Genomic DNA, 17,829 nt, shown 5'->3' with positions numbered 1-17,829 from the left:
ATGGACACTTCTTCCTCTCCACTAGTTTGGCAGAGACAGTTGTCCTGATTTATTGGGATTTGTAGAGGGTACAAAACTAACACAGTATTTGTTTTTATCTAAGTTTAAATTGCATTTACTTAACATTAATTCAGTCAGAAAAGTATTTTAACCTATTTAAATGCAATTTTTTTTATAAGCATGTTAAAACACCTTTGTATACAATGTCCCTTTTAAGGCTGACATTCATAGGGCGTGTCCTTGGATTGCCCTAAAAGATATATATATATATATATATACTTATTTACACACATACATACTTGCATTATAGCTCAATGGGAAATTCTGGCCTATGACTTAGCAGAGGCCACTTCATTGTGCAGGAAGTGGCTGGCGTTCTGCTGGTAACCTAGATGAGACACTGACTTGTTTTGGCTCCGGTTGGCTTCCAGCAGCCTTATTGGGGACATTGCCAGGGATCCCGGCCAGGGCCTCTGGGATGTGGGCTGAACAGACACAATAACTGAAGTATCTATCTCATTCAGGCCTGTTTTGGTTAATAACAGGGACAGTTCGGCCTTGTCTGTTGCTTGTGACCTTGCAGTCCCTTGGGAGACAAACAATACTCCTCTGACTCTCTGTGTTGTGCAATTAGGATGGTGGGTGAGATCTGTTCACTGTCTACCTCCCAAGGAATGTGCTGAAGAACAGAACTTGTGAATAAAATAGTTTTGTGTTGATTATGTGACTCCGATACGGAGCTCCTGAAACGTTAAACCAAATTTGTACAATTATATATAAGCAGAATAAAAGTGGGTGTTGTCATGTGGCACGTTTGTGTTTGCAGTGTTTCCACTGTTGCTGTCTCTACACATTAATTAGGAAAGGGGATTGACTTCTTTCAGGGTGCTCCTGTACTGAATAAAACTGATTATCATTTTAATGAATGTGGAGGTGTCGTTGTCCACCAATAGCTATCAATCAGTAAGCAATACATCTCCAAGGGTTAGTTATGTAGAAGTGACTAGCCTTGTTGTCTGTAGACTCAAAGCGGGATTGGCTCCTATAGATAAGCCAAATGATAGATGTAGTTTGGCTATTAATAACAAAAATAGTAGTAAACAAGATGTTTGTTTTAAAAATGTTTAGACTTGGCTGATAAGTAATTTTATAGTGACAACAGAAGTACCTTGTACCTACAAAGTATTTACTGTCCTTGATATCTTGTAAAAGGGCTGTTTGGTACATTTTATGTATTTTTTTATGACATCTAGCGTCTTCTAATTGTGGTGAGATCCAATTCTTCCTCTGCATTAATCCAGCATATTTTTTGTTTTCTTTCGTACAGTTGCGATCAACTTGATTGTCCAGCACATCCAGGATATCTTAAATGGTGGTTTAACCAAGCGACAGACCAACGGCTATATGAACGGTTGCACGGGCTCTCGGAGCAGACATCCCTCCGAGTCTAACAGCAGCCGTCCTCACTAAGTGCAGTCCATGCCAGGGATACAGCTGTGGAATATGTACATACTAATACAAAACAAATTAAATACACAGTGCCCCTTCACTCCTGGAGAGCTTAGTGGGTGTTTTCTTTGTCGGAGAATGTTGCCTTTATTGGCCAATAAAATTGTGCCAAGTGCGCTACAGGAAGCTGGGAGATGCTATAACTGGAACCAAACCAAACTCTTACAAGACTTTGCTTATCCATCTGGAAATTGGTTAAAGGAAAAGAAAAATCTTTGAACTAATAATGTGCTGATGCTTTTTTTTTGTGTGTGTTTTTTTTCTACTTTTAATGGGTGTGGGGCATTAAGTGGGAGCCAATGGAGGTTTGACAGACAAACAAAACTTGAAACAGTAACTACTGCAATGATGACATTCAAAACATCACCTGGGAATCCATTATCTTTACATAGAAACAATAGATCTCTATATTTTTTCTCTCAAAATGTCTAATTCTGTAAAATTATTTACCACAAAAGTATTTTACAAGCTTCAGATATTTTTGACGTGAGGCGGATTCTTCATACTCTGTCTAAGAGCTGTAACCGTTATCATAAACTTGAAGACTTTACAAGTTGTTTTTTTTGGGGGTAGGTTGTAAGTGTATTTGGTGTTAGCGGGTGGTTTAGTTTAATCTACTTCACAGGCCAAATGTTTGTTTTCCTGCCAGAAAATGTTTTTGTTTTCCTCGCCCTGCGCCCACCCCGATACTGTAATAGTGATAATTCCAGTTATGAGATTCTTTGTATAAAACAAAATGGTTGCCACACTCTTGTGAAATCGATTTAGACTCAAAAGTGTAATTGTTAAACAGAGAAATAAATCAATTTGTCCTTTATATTGAGGCTTCGGTAAAGGGACGTGAAGTAAAATCCTCATTCAGACGGAGGATATAGTTTAAAACAAAGACTTTCCAATTTACTTTTTATTGTGAAATTTTGTTTTTTTTAATTTAGCTGCTTTCCATGAGAGCATACTGGTGTAGACTCTGTACTTATATGTATAATAGCATTGTTACATTCTTGGGAACTTATCATCTTGTAATGCACAAGACACGTGCACGCTCTGAGCCTAATTTAGTACGCTGTCATGAAAAGGAGTAATGTTTCAACACAGTAGCTCAAAAACAAGGGGTTCATTTAAAGGGACATAAAACCCCAAATTTGCCTTTCATGATTCAGATAGTGCATACAATTTGAAAATTTCAAATCTACTTCTTTTATTGATTTTGCTAAATTCTATTGGCATCTTTTATTGAAAGAGCAGCAATGCACTGCTAAGAACCAGCTGAACACATTGGTAAGCCAATGGCAATAGACATATTTGCAGCCACCAATCTGTAGCTAGCTCCCAGCTCCTGAACCTCCCTAGGTATGCTTTTCTACAAACTATACCAAATGAACAAAGCAAATGAGATAATAGTAAATTAGAAATTTGTTCTAAATTGTATGTTCTCTCTGAAATAAAAATGTTGGGTTTCATGTTCCTTTGATAGAAGTTAATTGGAGAGAGGTTTTTTTTTTTAAATTGTACGCTCTATCTCAATCATGAAGCTATAATTTTGATTGCCACGTCCCTTTAAGCTGAAGTTGAATATTAATCTATTTGGGGTTTCATTTGGACCCAATTTTGTTCAGTGCTTTTCTGCTGTAACTCGCAATACCCTGTGTAAAATATTTTGTTTCATTTGTGCCAAAAGAAAAGTCGTTTGGTGCAGTAAAATGCAGGTATTTGATTTACGAATTAAACAAAAAAATATATTGAATGAAATTGCTCTCAAGCCTTAGCTGTCTAACAATGGCAAAATTTCCATCTTTCTAGAAGTTGCATCAGAGACTTTATCACTTGAGGTGTGAGACTTCCAATGCAAAAAAAAAAATAATAAAAATATTGAAATGTTTATGAAAATGACGTGTTTGAGTTTTCTTTAAAATAAGGAGATTACTGGAGTGTGATGATTTATAGAGCGGCTTTGGATATTCATTGTTCGGTTAAATCCAACCAAATACTGTCATTTAAACAGATACAGTGAAAAGGATAACGACAAATATTTTAAAGCACTTTCTAATACAAAATACTAATTTCTCAGAGTTTTATTATTTTTTTTGCATTACTTACCCTTGCTAAACATATATTGACCTCAGAAGTAAAGGACATAGATACATTCCTGCTTGTAGCTGCAACACATTGCATATCCTATACTTAACTGGCACTACCTGTGTTTTGTACTGGAACTGTAATGTGTTGTCGCTCACAAGTAGACTTTGGGTATGTATTTTTACATCTTTTGCAGGGGCATAATACACTAGTGATAACCATAACATGCTTTAACAAATGAGTGTATTTGTATTAAAATGTTCCTTTAAGTTTTACAATGCATTCAGTGCAGTTTGATTAAAGTCCATCAGAGGTGGGGGCACATTTATTGATGGCCAATTTCCTAAATAGTGTGTTCCGCAGAGCCATATTTTATTAAACAGTAAACATTTCGAGACATAGTGTTGTATTTCAAGTAAAGATTAGCCTTGGAATAATATGTAGATGTGTTTGTACAATTACATTAGCTATTTAAATATTGAAGATATACGTGTAAAGGTTAAAGGGACAGTCTACACGGGATTAAATATTGCCTTGTGCCGTGGACACCCCATGGTTGACAAAATGAAACTTTTTTTTAATCAAATAGTTTGTTCTGCCGTTATGGCCCCATTACCCTTCCAATACAATCAGTGGCACGTCTATGTGTGAGCTGCGTCCAATTAAAAGACTCACTTGTAAAATTGATGATGCACACTCAGTTTTGCGCATGTGCAATGCAACTAAACGTGTGTCTCATGTCCCCTGGATAATGTTGAGCTGTGACATCACCTGCACTGCCTGGAGCGGTTGCTACCAGACCCACAAGGAGGAGGGAGGAGTTTGGGGGCCATATTAAAACGGACAAATAAAGAAAGTTTCCCTACCATACATGATTCACTTTGACTTTGCATGATGTTGCATCGGGTGGTGTGGGGTGTACCTGGGACAGCAATTCATTTAAAGTGCATGTGAGTGTCGTGTAGACTGTCGCTTTAAGTTTTTATAACGTACTATTCTTTCTATAAAGTAACGGGTGCCGCCATATTTAAACTTAACTCTTTCACTGCTAAGCCTTTTTTTCAGCCCTATCAGCCACTATTGAGCTTTATTTTTGCTACTTACATTTAAACACTGTTGTAAGTGACTCTCTAATACCACCATTTGAAAACGCCTCTTTCTAATGAGGTTCTTGGAGGTTTGTGGCTGTTAAGGGAGCTGATATCTAGGTTTTTGAGCAACCTCTCCCCCATCCAGTTCCTTTACCTGCCTGTCACATTCTGGTCCCGCCTCCCTCTGTGATGTCACCACGCATGTTCGTGGTGACATCATCAGTGCTCTTTTGTAGCTCTGAGAGCACCAGCCATCATTACCACCACTGATCAGGCCTGCAGTCCAGGGGATTTCTGATCACAGCATCGGATTGGCGGTTCCCGTTCATGAGTAGAGTGAGTCGTCATGTAATCACAGGCAGAGACTTGCTTGATGACCCATTCTCATCACACACGGAAGCGGTTAGGTTTCCCCTTATCTATTTCCCTCTGTTGAGGACATTTCGGGATGGATATAAAACAGGCAATAAATGAAACCACTAACAAGACTGTGTGGAAACCCTGTTACATGATTACTTTAACAATCCTATGTTTCACACACCCTTATTTGCACAGTCTATTTTATTGCCTTTTTCATTCTTAATATAAGGAGAGTCCACAGAATCATTCCTTACTGTTAGGAAATACTGAACCCGGCCACCAGGAGGAGGCAAAGACACCCCAGCTAAAGGCTCAAATTCCTCTTCCACTTCCCCCATCCCCCAGTCATTCTTTGCCTTTCGTCATAGGAGGATGGCAGAGAAGTGTCAGAAGATTTCGGAGTAGTTACTTAGGAGGGGTATCTGCCCTTCGAAATGGGACTGGAGTTTTAAGTAGTCTTGTTAGCCTCTCAGTGAGAGCATTGACGAAAGTTAGTCTGGAGATGCAGGGAGAGTCTTTCTGTGAACTCATCCAGACTGCCGGCTAACCGCTCCTAAGCAATCAGTGTTGACGAGTTTCACTGCCTGCTTGTTTTTCTCACTCAAGTCCATGTCAGGAGCGATGCTATAAGACTATCACACTTGTGAGGCTGTGTTTCTGTTCCACAGCTTGGATTCTGGTAAGATCGTTTCAATTTTTACATATGTTGAAAACGCTGAAGACAGGGTCACAGTGTGGCTCCTTTTATCTTAATAGAATTATGGGTTAATATCTCCTGAGGGAGATTATTGAACAGTGGGGTTTTATCAAATGTGATGCTTTGATTTTATTCTGCTTTATGTGTGAGATTTTATTGGGCTCATAGGCTGTTTGTTATAGGGTTGGAACGCATAAGTTTTTACTTTCACTTTGAGTGCTGCGCAGCTTGTAGCTTGGTGCGCTTTTTCTCATAGCAGAAGAGGTCCTGCCTTGCGCACCATGTGACCGGGAGTGGTCTCACTTTCATTTCCTCTTTCCTGACCGAGCTGGCTGTCGGAGCAGATGCTATTTCTCTGTATTGTCTGGGTCTAGGAGGTGATGAGTGCTCCAGCCATTGGGAGTATAACTGTGCCGTTTTTTGAGAAATAAAAATCATTTAATTTCTGTGTCCTGCTGTTATTAGCTTAAGCTATGGAGGATTCTGAGATACTAGAGGGTACTCCCTCTATTCCAAATAGTAATACCTGTTTATATTGTGAGGAGGCCTTGGTATACCCGCCCTCTCAACTATGTTCCACCTGCCTTGACAACGTTATTAGGTCAAAGAAGGTTAAACCCTTTAGTACCACTGAGCCATCCACCTCTGAGGACTTGCCGTCCCGTGAGGTGCATACCCAACAGTCATCTTCTTCTACATATGCAGCTTCCCATAGCATGCTTGATCCTCCATCTAGAGGGGGCTTTTTACCATCAGATTTTACCGCACAGTTAAAAACGGCGGGGTGTCTGAGGCCCTCAGTGCTTTACCTCGCCCTGCTAAAAGCAAGCGGAAGATTAAACATAGCTCTCCTGCCCAGGGGTCATCATGTAATTTACTGTATTTCTCTGCTTTGTCGCAGTTATACGAGGATAAGTCGCACTCTGAGGCTTCAGAGGGTGAACTTTCTGGGATGGAGTCTGCTGTCACTAAGCCTCTTGCTTAGATTAAAGATTAAACACTTATGTTTTCTTCTAAAACCAAGCTGCCTGATGAACCTTTGATTCCTAAATTGGACAGAGTTTATGATGACACGGTAGTGCCTTTAACTTTTCCTCTGCATGTAAAGATTGCGAACATTCAGAATGAATGGGACAGAATTAGATCTTTTCCCCTACATCTTCCTTTAAAAAATGATTCCCGGACTCTCAATTGGAGTTGTGGGGTTCCGTCCCTATGGTGGATGGTGCTATCTCCACGCTTGACAAACGTACCACTATCCCGCTTGAGGATAGCTCGTCGTTCAGAGAGCCAATGGATAAGAAGATGGAAACTCTTCTAATAAAGACGTTTCAACATATGGGATACTTGTTTCAACCGGCAGCGGCCGTTGCTGCGGTTGCTGGAGCAGCTACCTACTGGTGCGACTCCTTATCGGAATTGATCAAGGTGGAGGGTCCCTTCGATGTTATCTAGGAAAGAATTAAAGCCTTGAGAATTGCTAATTCTTTTATCTGTGATGCAAACATGCAGATTATTCGCCCAAATGCTAAGGTTTCTGGCTTTTTGGTTCAGGCCGTCGTGTACTCTGGCTGAAGACCTAGTCTGCGGATATGAATTCTAAGTCCAGACTTCTTTCCCCTTTAAGGGAAAGATTTTATTTGGTCCAGGCCTGGACTCCATTATCTCCACGGTTTCAGGGGGCAAAGGTGCCTTCTTACCGTAAGATAAAAAGAGGGACAAAGTTCTAATTTTCGTTCTGATAAATCCCAACGACAGCAGCCCACCACTAAGCCCGAGCAAACCAGGAGTGCTTGGAAGCCGGCTCAGTCCTGGAATAAATCCAAGCAGAGCAAGAAGCCTGCTGAGACTTAATGGACATGAAGGGGTGGCCCCCGATCCGGCGCTGGATCATGTAGGGGGCAGACTGTCGCTCTTATCAGAAGCTTGGTTCAGGGACGGGCAGGATCCATGGGTCTTGGAGGTCAAAGCTCAGGGATACAAGATAGATTTCAAGTGTCATCTACCCAAGGGCAGATTTCTCCTCTTAAGCCGTCTTCCAGACCAGAAAAGAGGGATGCCTTTCTGGGGTGCGTGCGGGATCTGTCCTATCGCAGAAAGAGGTTTGGGATTCTATTCAAACCTTTTTCGTGGTCCCAAATTACGGAACCTTTCGCCCGATTCTGGACCTAAAGTGCTTAAACAAATTTATAAACGTCCTCTCGTTCAAGATGGAGACGATAAGGTTCATCCTTCCTTTAGTTCAGGAAGGACAGTTCTTGACCACTATAGATCTGAAGGATGCCTACCTTCACATTCCAATCCACAAGGATCACTTCCAGTTCCTAAGGTTTGCGTTCCTGGACCAGCACTTCCAGTTCATTGCACTTCTGTTTGGTCTAGCTACTGCTCCAAGAATTTTTACGTAGGTTCTAGGAGCTCTTCTAGCCGTTGCCAGAACCCGGTGTATAGCAGTAGCTCCCTACTTGGACGATATTCTGGTACATGCAGCATCTTTTTGTCTGGCGGAAGACCATTCGGAATCTCTTCACTCTCTTCTTCGATCTCATGGATGGAAGATAAATCTAGAAAAGAGTTCGCTTATTCCAAGCACCAGGGTAGAATTCCTGGGTACTATAATAGACTCCATATCCATGAGGATATTTCTAACAGAGCAGAGATGTTGCGAGCTTTCTTTGGCATGTCTTGCCCTCCGGACCTCCTTAAGGCCCTCTGTGGCTGTGTATGGAGGTGATTGGTCTTATGGTGTCCAGCATGGACATCATTCCCTTTGCCAGGTTCCGTCTAAGACCGCTGCAACTATGCATGCTGAGGCAGTTGAACGGCGATCATTCGGGTCTGTCTCAGCAGATCTCTCTTGACAACCAGTCGAGAGAATCGCTCTCTTGGTAGCTCTGTCCAGATTATATGTCCTGAGGAACATCCTTCTTAAGACCATCCTGGGAGATTGTGATTACAGACGCAAGTCTATCAGGATGGTGAGCTGTTTGGGGTGCCAAGAAGGCACAGGGCCTGTGGTTTTAGGAGGAACGCTCCCTCCCGATCAATTTTCTGGAACTTTGAACAATCTTCAATGTTCTGAAGGCGGCTTGGTCCCTTCTGGGTTCGTCCCGGTTTATCAGATTCCAATCGGACAATATAACCTCAGTGGCTTACATCAACCATCAGAGGGGAACGAGAAGCTCCCTAGCAATGAGGGAGGTATTTTGAATTCTGGAGTGGGCGGAGGCCCATAGCTGTTCGCTGTCAGCAATCTACATTCCCAAGTGGGGGATGCCAGAGATAGATCTCATGGCGTCTCGTCTCAATACCAAGCTACCCAGATATGGGTCGAGGTCCAGGGATCCTCAGGAGGAGCTAATAGATGCATTAGCAATGCCTTGGAGTTTCAGTCTAATTTACCTTTTCCCGCCGTTACCACTTTTTCCTTGTGTAGTGGCCCGCATCAAGCAGGAGCAGGCATCAGTGATGCTGATTGCTCCATCGTGGCCATGAAGGATGTGGTTTGCGGATCTGGTGTGGATGTCATCACCTCCTCCGTGGAAGTTTCCTTGTTGCAGGGATCTGCTGGAACAAGGTCCCTTTGTTCATCAAAATCTAGATTCTCGGAGGCTGACTGTGTGGAGATTGAACACTTAGGCCTAGCCAAGAGAGGGTTTTCTGAGAGGGTGATTGATACTCTCATTTAAGCTTGTAAGCCGGTTACTCGTCACTTCTATCATAAGGTGTGGAGAACCTACTTATTTTGGTGTGAAGAGCGTGGATTTTCCTGGCATAAAGTTAAGGTTGCCAGGATCCTATCGTTTCTCCAGGATGGACTGGAGAAGGGCCTTTATGCCAGTTGCCTGAGAGGATAGATTTCAGCCCTATCTGTTTTACTGCACATGAGGCTCTCCGAGCTTCCCAATGTACAGTCCTTTATTAAGGCTCTGATTAGGATCAGACCTGTGTTTAGATCTAAGGCTTCTCCTTGGAGTCTAAATCTTGTTAAGGTTTTGCAACGGGCTCCGTTTGAGCCTATGCATGAGATTGACAATAAATTGTTGTCCTGGAAGGTTCTTTTTCTACTGGCTATTGTTTGTGCACGCAGATTATCTGAGATTGCCGCCTTGCAATGTGAGCCTCCTTATCTGGTGTTCCATTCAGATAAGGCTGTCTTACGTACTAAGTAAGGTTTTCTTCCTAAGGTCGTGTCAGACCGCAACATCAATCAAGAATTCCTTCCTTGTGTCCAAATCCTTCTTCTGCAAAGGAACGTTTACTTCATAATATAGACGTGGTTCGTGCCTTGAAGTTCTACCTTCAGGCTACTAAGGATTTTAGACAAACTTCATCCTTATTTGTTGTCTATTGCGGGAAGTGTAAGGGACCGAAGTCTCTTCGACTTCCTTATCTTTTTGGTTAAGGAGTGTTATCCGCTTTGCTTATGAGACATCGGGGCATTAACCTGAAAGGATTACGGCTCATTCTACTAGAGCAGTGGCTTCCTCTTGGGCCTTTAAGAACGAGGCCTCTATGGATCAGATTTGTAAGGCGCCTACCTGGTCCTTACATACTTTTTCTAAATTTTACAAGTTTGATGCTTTTGCTTCGGCTGAAGCTGCTTTCGGGAGAAAGGTTTTGCAGGCCTGTGGTGCCCTCAGATTTGTGTCCGCCTCTCTTTTTGTCCCTCCCGTTATCATTAAGTGTCCTCTAAAGCTTGGGTATAAGCTTTCCAACAGTAAGGAATGATGCAGTGGACTCTCCTGATATTAAGAAGGAAAACATAAATTATGCTTACCAGATAATTTAATTTCCTTCTGTATAAGGAGAGTCCACGGCCCCCGCCCATGTTCTCCAATGGGCGGCCCTCTAAATTATATTTTTTTTCTGGCACCATTTATACCCTGATATTTCTCCTACTGTTCCTTGTTCCCTCGGCAGAATGACTGGGGAATGGGGAAAGTGGGAGAGGTATTTGAGCCTCTGGGTTGGCTGGGGTGTCTTTGCCTGCTCCCGGTGGCTGGGTTCAGTATTTCCCAACAGTAAGGAATGATGCTGTGAACTCTCCGTATACAGAAGGAAATTATCTGGTATGCATAATTTATGTTTTTATATATGTTCCCTATTGACCTCAGCAGGAGCGATAGATGAGAGGAAAACCTACGTTTAAATATGGCGGTGCCCATTACTTTAAAGAAATTCAGTGTCATTTAGAAAACAACAATTTTCAGTTATATTATAGGAAAAGGGGACAAAATAAATAATGAAAGTATGTTTCTAAATTTAACGAAACATATTTGAACATTTTAGATTAATCTCATATTTTAAATATCCCTTTCCTGGCTATTATATTCACAATAATAATAATATCAGTGGCACAGAGCTTGATTTAAGTAAGGCTGCATGTCTGCTGTTTTCCCCTCTGGAGGGTCTTTTTGAGTTGTGGAAACCTCCTTTGCCCACCAGAAAGGCCTATAGCTTTTTCATGGGGCTACAAAAACTACAAGACACTTTCCAAGTTCTGTTTATCCCCCTAGGGGACACAAAAACTAGTGCAGAGGGCCCTTGAAGCCTTCAGGCTCCCAGCTGACCATACCTGCCCTAGATCAAAAATGTCCTAACCAGTTTGGCCATCAATGAATTACATGTGGCCCTCTCTGAACCAGTGCCATATCTCAGTGCACATTGCTTAAAGGGATAGTAATGTCCAAATTAAACTTTCATGATTCATATAGGGCATGTAATTTTAAACAACTTTCTAATTGTATCATAACATTTGCTTTGTTCTCTTGTTATTCTTAGTTGAAAACTAAACCTAGGTAGTCTCGTATGCTATTTTCTAAGCCCTTGAAGGCCGCCTCTCATCTAAATTAATTTTACATTTTTTCACAACTAGAGGGCGTTAGTTCATGTGTTTCATATAGATAACAGTGTGCTCACGCAAGTGAAGTTATTTAAGAGTCAGCACTAATTTCCTAAAAAGATCTCAGATAAGTAGGCAGTCAGCAGAAGCTTAGATACAAGGTAATCACAGAGGTAAAAAGTATATTTCTATAACAGTGTTGGTTATGCAAAACTGGGGAATGGTAAATAAAGGGATTATCTATCTTTTTAAACAATAACATTTTTGGTGTTTACTATCCCTTTAAGAGCAGTATTCCTCTGTAAATAGCAAATATGCACCGGTAGAGAATGTACTAAAAAATAAAAGGAACAACCATAAAAAAACTAATGCATTTTGAGAGATTCTCTTTTATTTGGAACAAACGTCATTTTATTAAAATGTCCCTTTAAAGGGACACTGAACCCAATTTTTTTTCTTTCGTGATTCAGATAGAGCAGCAATTTTAAGCAACTTTCTAATTTACTTCTATTATCAATTTTTCTTCATTCTCTTGGTATCTTTATTTGAAATGCAAGAATGTAAGTTTAGATGCCGGACCATTTTTGGTTAACAACCTGGGTTGTTCTTGCTGATTTGTGGATAAATTCATTCACCAATAAGTGCTGTCCAGAGTTCTGGACCAATAAAAAAAAGCTTAGATGCCTTCTTTTTCAAATAAAGATATCAAGAGAACAAAGAAACATTAATAATAGGAGTAAATTAAAAAGTTGCTTAAACTTGCTGCTCTATATGAATCACCAAAGAAAAAAATTGGGTTCAGTGTCCCTTTAAGTGCAGATCGGTTCCCTGCAGCTGGAGTCTTCCCTATGTGATCTATAGTGTAATATCTGTGTTTCTTTAATAGATATATCCTGATACTGCGCATTTCACCTCTATCCTGGGTACGCGTCTTCTCCGTTTATAGCAAGTTTTTTACGCACTGGGTGTCGTTAATGGTCACACGTTGTTGAATGTGTCCTCGTTGTGTAATTGCTAGTAAAACTGCAGGTGCCGGGCACTAGTGGTGACACATAATAGCCGAAAAATGACATGCTCTAATTTGTTAAATCGCGCAAGACTAGCGACCTTAGACTACTGTGTTTAACCCCCACATTTTTTAACTATTATGGCCCTTTAAAACTTCCTAACACACGAGAACCACGGATTAGTATTTTAGAATTTATAAAGGGACATGAAACACAGTTTTTTTTTCTTTCATGATTCAGAGCAATACAATTTTTTACTTTTTTTTTTTATTTTTATCAAATTTGCGTTGTGCTCATGTTTTTCTTTGTTGAAGAGATATGTAGATAGGTAGCGTGCACATGCCTGGGGCATTACATGACAGGAAATAGTGCTGCCATCTAGAGTTCTTGCCAATGTATAACATTCTTATAAAACTGCTGCCATCTAGTACTCTTGCTAATGTATAACATTATTATAAAAACTGCTGCCATCTAGTGCTCTTGCTAATGTATAACATTGTTATAAAACTGCTACCATCTAGTGCTCTTGCTAATGTATAACATTGTTATAAAACTGCTGCCATCTAGTGCTCTTGCTAATGTATAACATTATTATAAAACTGCTGCCATCTAGTGCTCCTGCTAATGTATAACATTATTATAAAACTGCTGCCATCTAGTGCTATTGCTAATGTATAACATTGTTATAAAACTGCTGCCATATAGTGCTCTTGCTAATGTATAACATTGTTATAAAACTGCTGCCATCTAGTGCTCTTGCTAATGTATAACATTATTATAAAACTGCTGCCATCTAGTGCTCTTGCTAATGTATAACATTGTTATAAAACTGCTGCCATCTAGTGCTCTTGCTAATGTATAACTTTGTTATAAAATTGCCGCCATCTAGTGCTCTTGCTAATGTATAACATTATTATAAAACTGCTGCCATCTAGTGCTCTTGCTAATGTATAACATTATTGCAAAACTGCTGCCATCTAGTGCTCTTGCTAATGTATAACATTATTATAAAACTGCTGCCATCTAGTGCTCTTGCTAATGTATAACATTGTTATAAAACTGCTGCTAGCTAGTGCTCTTGCTAATGTATAGCATTGTTATAAAACTGCTGCCATCTAGTGTTCTTGCTAATGTATAACATTATTATAAAACTGCTGCCATCTAGGGCTCTTGCTAATGTATAACATTATTATAAAACTGTTGCCATCTAGTGCTATTGCTAATGTATAACATTGCTATAAAACTGCTGCCATCTAGTGCTCTTGCTAATGTATAACATTGTTATAAAACTGTTGCCATCTAGTGCTTTTGCTAATGTATAACATGTTATAAAACTGCTGCCATCTAGTGCTCTTGCTAATGTATAACATTGTTATAAAACTGCTGCCATCTAGTGCTTTTGCTAATGTATAACATTGTTATAAAACTGCTGCCATCTAGTGCTCTTGGTAATGTATAACATTGTTATAAAACTGCTGCCATCTAGTGCTCTTGTTAATGTATAACATTGTTATAAAACTGCTGCCATCTAGTGCTTTTGCTAATGTATAGCATTGTTATAAAACTGCTGCCATCTAGTGCTCTTGTTAATGTATAACAGTGTTATAAAACTGCTGCTAGCTAGTGCTCTTGCTAATGTATAGCATTGTTATAAAACTGCTGCCATCTAGTGTTCTTGCTAATGTATAACATTATTATAAAACTGCTGCCATCTAGGGCTCTTGCTAATGTATAACATTATTATAAAACTGTTGCCATCTAGTGCTATTGCTAATGTATAACATTGCTATAAAACTGCTGCCATCTAGTGCTCTTGCTAATGTATAACATTGTTATAAAACTGTTGCCATCTAGTGCTTTTGCTAATGTATAACATGTTATAAAACTGCTGCCATCTAGTGCTCTTGCTAATGTATAACATTGTTATAAAACTGCTGCCATCTAGTGCTTTTGCTAATGTATAACATTGTTATAAAACTGCTGCCATCTAGTGCTTTTGCTAATGTATAACATTGTTATAAAACTGCTGCCATCTAGTGCTCTTGGTAATGTATAACATTGTTATAAAACTGCTGCCATCTAGTGCTCTTGTTAATGTATAACATTGTTATAAAACTGCTGCCATCTAGTGCTTTTGCTAATGTATAACATTGTTATAAAACTGCTGCCATCTAGTGCTCTTGGTAATGTATAACATTGTTATAAAACTGCTGCCATCTAGTGCTCTTGTTAATGTATAACATTGTTATAAAACTGCTGCCATCTAGTGCTTTTGCTAATGTATAACATTGTTATAAAACTGCTGCCATCTAGTGCTCTTGGTAATGTATAACATTGTTATAAAACTGCTGCCATCTAGTGCTCTTGTTAATGTATAACATTGTTATAAAACTGCTGCCATCTAGTGCTTTTGCTAATGTATAACATTGTTATAAAACTGCTGCCATCTAGTGCTCTTGGTAATGTATAACATTGTTATAAAACTGCTGCCATCTAGTGCTCTTGTTAATGTATAACATTGTTATAAAACTGCTACCATATAGTGCTGCAGACAGGTGCACACTCCTGAGCTTAAATCCGGCTTTTCAACCAAAAATAAAACGAAGAATATTTGATCATAGAAAAAACAATTTTAAAAAACTTTCCAATTTGCTTCTATCTGAAACACGAAAGAAAACATTTTGGTTTTATGTCCCTTTAAACAACTTTCTAATTTACATCTGTTATCAAATTTTCTTCAGTCTCTTGGTATTTTTTGTTGAAAATCAGGGATATAAGCTCAGGAGCAAGCACGTGTCTGGAGCAGTATATGGCAGCAGTTTTGCAAGAATGTTTTCCATTTGCTAGAGCACTAGTTGGCAGCACTGTTTCCTGCCATATAGTGCTCTAGATGTCTACCTAGGTATCTCTTCAACACAGAATATCATGGGAACGAAGCACATTTGATAATATAAGTAAATTGGAAAGTTGTTTAACCCGTTCACGTCGGATCTAAATTGTCTACAAATTGAAATCACCCTATCGTGCATACGATTGCGGGATTTCAATGTTGGGATCGGGTCAGGGGGCGACCCTATGATGCTAGGCACACCATCCATGCCGTGATCCCAATCTGTAAGCGACGTTGGCTTCAGTTCCATGCCGTTCTAATGGCGCTAAAGCCCAGCACAGATAGGACGGCATGGAACGTCCTAACGGCGGGAAAAGGTTAAAATGGTCTGTTCTGTCTGTAGCTTGATAGAAAATATTTAGTACTAGAGTATTAGCCACAAGTAATCAATACACATTAGATGTTTTCAGAGATTGTATTGCAGTTACAATGAACTCTACGTTATTTTATCTTGCAGTGTCCCTTATAAACAACTGTTAGTTTACCTTGAGCCACTGCACACATTTTTATTTTAAATTTTCTTGCACATCACTGGGTTTTGCATAACCCAATAAAACTGCGCAGAAATCACAGGGAAATATTGAAAGTAACTTTAGCCTATTTATGTCTTTTTTTTATTTCCTCAAAACAAATTGTAAAAGGAAGTGGACAACATGATTAGAATAAGAATTAAATAATATATCAGGTTGAATCCACATTTGTTATTTCATTAATTGCTTTGCCTATTTTATCTGTAATCTACCTCTTTCAATTGTCATTTCCACTTTACCAAAAAGGCTACAGTGTATCCTGCAGTTTGCATAATTCTAACCCCTATAACCCTCTACACAGTGATTGGTTAGTAAAGGGACTCCTCTATATCTTTCTCCAGCTAGCCACAGCAAATGAAAAAAAGATACTCAAATTGGTCTTCAAGGGGTGTATCCCCGGGCTGCAAAAAATGCGAATTTTACTTACAAAAGGACAGTTCCAATGTTTTTAAATTTATTTTCTATGCAGACATTTTGTAATGCCTTGCTGCTAATATATACAATACAAGGTACACTTTAGGTAATCGTTTAAACCAATTATGTTTTAATATAAAGAAAAAAAAATGAGTTAGGGTTTTAAAGAGGCAAATTAAATGAGCAAGTTCAATAACGAGTAAACAATAATCACTTCTATTGCATTCTAATGAGCATTTATATGCATGTGTGAATGTGCATATATGACTCCAGCCTCAAGCCTTTGTTTCTCCAGTGTTAGTGGCCTGAGCTTCCAATCATTACCAGAGCCACTATTTGCTGTGGTAGAAGCAAAGCTGGAGGATGATGCTTGTTACTAAGGGGATGTTGCTAGGACTGGTCATGTGCTTCTGTGCTACAGGAATTGTATAGAGTAACATGAACCACACTTGCATAGTAGAACATCTCTGGTTTGTTACTGCTGTGAACATATTCCAGCTCTGGGCCTCTGATTGGCTGCATCTCCCCAAGCGCAAAACAATTTGTCTAATGCAGGTGACCCGAAAAAACGGCATAACTGGCTAATTTAAAGGGACAGTCAAGTCATAAACTTGCGTTTTAGATAGGACATGCAATTTTTGCAGTTGAAGGCCGCCTCTTATTTTTGTATTTTGATAGGTTTACACAGCTAGACAGTGCTAGTGTATGTGTGCCATATAGATAACATTGTGCTTATTCCTGTGGAGTTATTTATGAGTCAGGACTGATTAGTTAAAATGCAAGTCTATCAAAAGCACTGAGATAAGGGGGAAGTCGGCAGAGGCTTAGATTCAGGGTAATCTCAGAGGTAGAAAGTGTATTAATATAACTATGTTGGTTGTGCAAAACTGGGGAATGGGTAATAAAGGGATTATCTATCTTTTTAAACAATACAAATATTTTACATATATATGACTGATCAGAGCAGGTTAGCTGCATGTTTAAGCAGAAGTGAATAAGAGATGGGCTATATGTCTGACTGGACCTAGGGCTGCATAACTTATATGAACAACAGTATATGTGCAAAAGTGATAATAAGAATCAAAGGGATTTTTTATATACAGTATGTAGTGTTGCTTTATATATATATATATATATATATATATATATATATATATATATTTATATACAGTATGCAGTGTTGTGTGTGTATATATATTTATATACAGTATGCAGTGTTGTGTGTGTATATATATTTATATACAGTATGCAGTGTTGTGCGTGTATATATATATATATATATATATATATATATATATATATATATATTTAGAAGCAGTGTATACAAGGTAGTGTTGTTGTGTTTATAAATATATAACTTGTTCTTATGATTGTGGGGTGTGTCGTCCATGAGAGTTTATATTACCAGCC

At 39.2% G+C, this 17,829-nt stretch overlaps 1 protein-coding gene across 2 annotated transcripts in view; it reads left to right on the top strand.

Annotated features, from left to right (window-relative positions):
• UCK2 (uridine-cytidine kinase 2) overlaps window positions 1-3,396 on the top strand; it is a 130,863-nt gene extending 127,467 nt beyond the window's left edge. For both annotated transcript variants that reach the window (XM_053693875.1, XM_053693876.1), the window contains exon 7: window positions 1,328-3,396. In XM_053693875.1, coding sequence (XP_053549850.1) covers window positions 1,328-1,470 — 143 coding nt within the window. In that variant the 3' untranslated portion in view covers window positions 1,471-3,396. The remainder of the gene's footprint in view (window positions 1-1,327) is intronic.
• Window positions 3,397-17,829: the final 14,433 nt, after the last annotated feature.

The sequence above is a fragment of the Bombina bombina genome, chromosome 10, assembly GCF_027579735.1.
Source record: "Bombina bombina isolate aBomBom1 chromosome 10, aBomBom1.pri, whole genome shotgun sequence".
NCBI classification, from domain to species: domain Eukaryota; kingdom Metazoa; phylum Chordata; class Amphibia; order Anura; family Bombinatoridae; genus Bombina; species Bombina bombina.
This window is presented reverse-complemented; position numbering and strand designations above follow the sequence as displayed.